The 6,452-nt window shown below is 46.1% G+C and overlaps 1 protein-coding gene across 1 annotated transcript in view; it reads left to right on the top strand.

Moving 5' to 3' along the window:
• Positions 1–6,452, top strand: part of Smyd3 (SET and MYND domain containing 3) — a 567,552-nt gene that overhangs the window by 443,809 nt on the left and 117,291 nt on the right. Inside the window, exon 8 of the mRNA XM_005348982.2 lies at positions 3,190–3,300. Coding sequence (XP_005349039.1) covers positions 3,190–3,300 — 111 coding nt within the window. The remainder of the gene's footprint in view (positions 1–3,189; positions 3,301–6,452) is intronic.

A 6,452-nucleotide genomic window follows, 5' to 3' on the forward strand; every position in this document is an offset into this window, starting at 1 on the left:
CAGACTGTGGGGTACAGGAGATCAGATGTGTTAGGGAGCTCTCTCTCTCTGTCTCTCTCTCTGTCTCTCTCTCTCTCTCTCTCTCTCTCTCTCTCTCTGTCTCTCTCTCTGTCTCTCTCTCTCTCTCATAGTTTAAAAGGTGAAAAGATAGAGAAACCAGTGGGAGGCCATTTAGAAAACCATTGCTGAGGTTGATCTTCAGGCACTTGTATGCTACCTAGAAAGACTTAAAGAATCTGTTTATTTGGGTTAAATGAAATAAAACTGGTCTCCCATTATCCATTCACTGCCTGGAGATCACTCAAGAGTTTTAGCTGTTTTTTATTTATTTTGTTTTGTTTTTCGAGACAGTGTTTCTCTGTAGTTTTGGAACCTGTCCTGAAACTAGCTCTTATAGGCTAGGCTGGCCTCGAACTCACAGAGATCCACCTATCTCTGTACCTCTGCCTCCCAAGTGCTGGAATTAAAGGCATGTGCCACCACCGCTCAGCTTGAGTTCTAGCTCTCATAATGCAGACTTGAAGTCAGACACTGTGCTGTTGGTGACATTGCAGTAGCGTGTAACCTACCAAAGACGTTCTGCCATTTGCCTAACCTGCTAGCGAGGCTAGAGACTGGACTGGCGTGAGAAACGGGGTTCCAGGATGAGTTCTGAGGGAGCATGGTCATCAGCTAGTTTACCCCCTCATCTTGGTAAAAAGCCAGGACCTCCCAGTAAAGATGTTCCAGACTGGTTGTTTGAACTGTGGAGCATGGTGTTCTCTGGGAACCATGGGAACTTGCCTGATACCATAGCCCTTTCACCTCTGAGGTGCCCCTGCCTTTAGATCAAAATGCTGGAGGAAGATGTAGGAAATGAAAAAGTGACCATTGCCTTGGCTCAGAGGAGCCCAGTTGCCCCCACTGCTCTGCCCTGCTTGTTTACACTGTAAGCACAGAGCTGGGGTCGGAGCTGTATCAGCTCCCTCTGGTGTAAGGTTCCACAGCCACCCCAAAAGGGCACCACTGGCCAGGAGGGCACCAGGCTTGATTTGGGTCAAATGCAAATCCCATTCCTTTTTCTGGTTTTCAGTGTTGCACGCTCTTGCGGGAGTGCCACACTCCCAGAAGATGTTCAGCAAGAGCAGGTCTGTACCCTCGGGGCAGGCATGCCTTCCTGTGTGGAGGGCAGCACACTGGAGGTTTCTAACAGGCCGAGAGCCTAGAATGAGGCCTTGAGTCAGCTCAGGTCATGTCTTCTGTCACCCTGGTGACGATGTGGGGTTGACAGAAATGGCTGACCAGGCTTCCTTCTCCTCCTGGAGCTTTAAGGAGACGGCCTTGGAGTTGTTTTCTGTCAGAGGCCTTCCGCACCCCACCTTGAGTCCAAACAAGTGAAATCATGTCAGAAGACTTGTGATACTTTGTTTTCAGCAGAAGAAAAACCACATGGAGTGTTTGCACGAGGGAGGTTCCTTAACTCTTCCCGCAGATTCATCCTGCCTCTCTCTCCTCCAGTGCCCCCTGCTTCCCCACCACCCAGACCCCCATAATTACGTTCTGCGTTTGAAGCAGATAAATAAGTCATTTATAGAGCACAGTACAAGCTGATGTCCATTACAAGAAGAAAGCAAACTCAGACAAGGGGAAAGGGGGAGGGGCGCTGGGTGTGGTGGGAACCAAGTTGTTATTTTTAGTAGGCGTCGGGTTAGGCTCCTTGAGAAAATGGGACTTGATTGAAATCCAAGAGGACCAGGGAGGCCACCTTGGTAGATCTGGGAGAACTCAGGCCTGAAGTGGGAATATGAAAGGAGAGCAAAAAATACCAGACCAGCTAGGGCAGCGAGAGTCGAGGGCAAGGGGCGGGCATGGCCAGGGAGGGAGTGGGGGCAGTGTGTATGAACCTGTTGCTTCTCTATCCCCGGTGGTGAAAGACTCATATTTTACGTGGATCATCACATACTAATATTCTTACAAAATTAGAAAAATGAAAATTTAAAGACCGTAAAATACCATCACCTCCAACAACAAAACCCCAATGTTTTGTCATTAGAATTACACACACACATTCACACACACAAACATACACACACATATTCATACACACAAACACACACATTCACACACACAATCTTACCAAAGTAGTGAACAAGTTTTTAAAGGAGGGCTGTGTTTCTTCTCCCATTTCAGCATAGCCTAGAGCCCATGAGATCCAGGGATGCACCTTAGGTGGCACTATGAGGTCTTGGCCCTCCTTGGACAAAAGGGGGCGCTGTTGCAGTGTTTGAAACAGAAGAAAGCCTGTCTGACTTCAATTTGCGGGAGAGTCCTTCTGGTGGTGGGGAAGTGGAGAATCATCTCGAGATGGTGGTGGGCCAGGGCTGGATGCAACATTGGGAATGATTATAAGCGGTTGGTTCTGGATTTACTTTTAATAAGTGGAGCTAACAGAACATCCTGGTGGGTTTTTTTTTTTTTAAATTTGGTAGAGTCAAGGGAGACACTAAAGGTTCAGTCTGGACAGCACAAAATAGGAGCTACTGTCTACCCTTCTCCAACTAGGGAGGCTCTACAGGGAGCGGATGTGTGCGCCCGTGTGTGTGTGTGCATGTGTGCATGTGCGCATGCATGTGTGTGTGTGTGTTCTGTTGTGAATTTGATTTCTATGTGCTGGGGATTCAGTCAAGTGGAAATGTCAGTTCACTTTTTAAAAAGAAAAACTAAGCAACAAGTGACAAAATATCTCCTTATTTCAAAACTGTCAAATACAGGTAGCCCCAAGTTCCAGGAAACAGTGATCCAGTCAGCCAGTATTTAAAGCCAATCTGGCTGCATCATCTGCCGCTCATTTGTTTGCTAGCGTGAATTTGGTTTCCCTGAATATCAGTGGTCCTACATCGAATTTACAGGCAAACCTTAGTGATCCCAAACATGGAATAACTCCTGATGTTTTACTATTTTATGGAAGGGGGCAGGAAAAACAAACATAAAGTACAGCCAAGTCCTTTAGACTAAACACGTAATGTCTGTGTGCTTACACTGAGCCAGACAAGAAGAAGGCACATTACAGTCCCTTGGGGAAGAGCCTGTCGGTGGTCCCTTCCCTCCTGCGCCTTGTCGATGTCTTACTCTAAGAGTTGGCAGCCATAATAACTGAAGAAGAAAATGATCACGGCAGCCACATGAGCCTTCTCCTCTCCGTTCCCGCAGCTCACCATCTGCTACCTGGACATGCTCATGACCAGCGAGGAACGCCGGAAGCAGCTGAGGGACCAGTACTGCTTTGAGTGCGACTGTATCCGATGCCAAACCCAGGACAAGGTATGTGGCGTGAACGCAGATTGAAACTCTCCATGGTGGGGTCTGAGAGGTCTTTCGGGGACCTCTGCTGCTGGTCACACTGCTCCAAAGAGCACTAGGAAGTAGAACAGAGCGCGAGCCGTACTCTATTTCCTGGGACCTTGGTCTCCTGCCAAGGTGAGACTTAAGATCTCTGGGACTTAGCGTGTCTTGGGAATGGAGATGTTACCCGCGTGGCATTAAACATGTAATTAAAAGGAAATGAAAGGCCAGAGGGCTGTGAGAGCACACTGAGAGGCTGAATTATGCTGTGATTGATAACAGTTATTGCTGAGCGATAAACATACCAAGGAATATTTTGTCTTTAGTTCTTTTGAATCCGTTCCATGGGGCTCTTCTGCCGTACTTTATCAGATGAGGCGCACTTATCTCAAAACTCTCACTCTCCGAGGAAGGAAGAAGAGCCAAAATAAATGCCATAAAGATAATAAACTGCTCTCCAATTACTCATATACTGTCCTCATTTTGAACCTATTTACTCTGGTTTGCACGCAATCAGGTTATCTGATATAATCTCACTTCTCCGGGGTGTTTGCATTGTCAGATGTATTTTACGATCATTATCTCATTTAACGTCAATACTTACAAATAAACTGGGAAGCCGAACTCAGGCAGGTTCAGAGCGATGCCTCTGGGATGTCATAAAGAAAACAGTGACAGTACCAGGTCACCCATTCAGCTTCGTTGATTCAACTGTGCCGGGGCCACCGTGTTTCTGTCACCAGTGTCAGCGGAGAGACAGTTAAACGCTCTTACTTCCTGAGAAAAGACCATAAGCTCATTCGAGTACCGGAATCAGCAGAGACAGCTGGGTTTGCATTAAAAGGGACTAAGAACTGGGAGTGGTGCTGCACACCTCTAATCCCAGAGCTCAGGAGGCAGAGAGTGGATCTCCGTGAGTTCAAGGCCAGCCTGGTCTATAGACTAGAGTGAGTTCCCAGTCAGCCAGGGCTGCACAGTGAGTCCCTATCTCTAAGAAAAGACAGAAGAAAGAATTAAGTAGGAAAGGTGGCATCTGCTGCATAGATAGCGCCAAGATCCAGTCTGCTTTAGCACTGTCGTGCTGGCAGTCACATGAACCCCTCGGACACTCCCTCCTCTAGCAGACTAGGCTCTGGGTGGGTCCATACTGGTTTCCCCACAGCCCTTAGCTGGCAACGCGAAGGCTGTAGTTCCTCTTAGAAATCTTGCTGAATAGGGCCAGCCAGATGACTCCGTGGGTAAGGAGGCCTGCTGCTAGGCCTGATACAATTTGAGTTTTATCCTCAAGACCCACATGGTGAAAGAAGAGAACACTCAAGCTGTCCTCTGCCTTTGCATGCCTTCTGTGGCACATGGGTACCTATCTGCACACAGTAAATAAATACAATTTCAAACTGTTTCCAAAAGAAAAGGATTCTTGAGTGAATGCATGCATGTATGCATGAATGAATGAAGTGTTTCATTTAAGATCAGTGTGTTCATGTTTGCTTTATTATAACTATAGTGGTTAGGAAACATCTGGCCACAGATAAAGATAAATAAAACTTTTTGATAGGTGTGGTCTGTTAGAAGTGGTTCTGGGGAAATAATCCAAGGCAGGTACTCACTGATCTCACCATAAACCCACAAGCCATAAATCTGTTTTTTTTTTTCTTTTCATGGTTTGGGACATTGAACCTTAGAACCTTGTACATGCTGCACAAATGCTCAGCTACATTTTTAATGTTTATTAATTTGTTCATTGTAATTTTTATTGTGACACAGGGTCTCACAAAGTTACCAAAACCTTGTCTTCCCGCCTCAGCTTTCTTGAGTCTCTGTGGTTTTTTAGGCTTGCACCATAAGGTTCTTGTAGTGGTTTTAATGAGAATGGCCCCAATAGAGTCATATATTTGAATATTTGACGTCCACTGAGTGGAACTGTTTGGGAAGGAGTAAAAGGTGTTGTCTTGTTGGAGTAGGTGTGGCCTTGTTGGAGGAGCTGTGTCACCCTAGGTGGGCTTTGATGTTTCCAAAGCCCACACTGGTCCCAATGCCTTGCTCTCTGTCTGCTACTTGCACCTCAGATATGAGCTCATCTGCTTCTCCATCGCCATGCCTGCCTGCCTGCTTGCCACTATCCTCTCCACCATGATGTTCCTGCCCTAATCCTCTGATACTCCCAATTAAATGCTTCCTTTTACCAATTGCCTTGGTCATGGTGTTTCACCGCAGAAATGGAACAGTAACTTAGATAGTTCCCAAGTCTTTTCTTCTTCCACAGCACTTCCTGTCATGTGGCTTTTGCCCTCATGTTCCCAACATGACTGCTGTCCCCAGCACCTATTTGGTGTGTACAAGTTCAAGATGGGACTTTACAGGCCAAGACCAAGGTAGCCTCTCATAGAGATGTGGACTTAGACTTCACTGTCAAACTCTGTGTCCCATGGCCACCTGTAGCGGTGAAAGAAGCTGGAACATATTATATTTCAGCTTTTCACCCTTGGAGAAGTGTGAATGAATTTGGGTGTGCAATACCTGCCCATTCAGACCATTTTCATCCTCTTAACTGTGGTTGTGTGTGTGTGTGTGTGTGTGTGTGTGTGTGTGTGTGTGTGTGAGATTGTCACATGTCACTTCAGTTAGATACATTCTGAGGTACTTGTCACTAGGTGATTTTGTCATTGTGTATGTATGTAAGAACACAATGTATTTACTGTGTATGGTAGTTTAAAAGAAAAAAAAAGACTGGGTGTGGCTTTGTTGGAGTGGGTGCTGCCTTGTTAGAAAAAGTGTGTCACTGTGGGCATGGGCTTTGAGGTCTCATGTATGCTCAAGCCACACCCAGTGTCTCAGTTCTCTTCGTGTTGCCCACAAGCCAAGCTGTAGGACATCTTCTCCAGCACCATGTCTGCCTGAACGCCACCTTGTTCCACCATCATGATAATGGACTGAACCTAAGAACTGTAAGTGGGCAACCTCAATTAAATGTTTTCCTTTAGAAGAGAATTTTGCTCTGTGTAGTGACACCCATGCTCCTTCTCAACTCTCCATAGTATTAATTTACCTGAGAGGGAAAAATATCCACAGAAAAAATTCAATTCTTATTGTATTCTGCAAAAGTTATAGATTCAGAATCTCAGGATGGTCGA

The sequence above is a fragment of the Microtus ochrogaster genome, chromosome 6, assembly GCF_000317375.1.
Source record: "Microtus ochrogaster isolate Prairie Vole_2 chromosome 6, MicOch1.0, whole genome shotgun sequence".
In the NCBI taxonomy this organism is placed as follows: Eukaryota; Metazoa; Chordata; class Mammalia; order Rodentia; family Cricetidae; genus Microtus; species Microtus ochrogaster.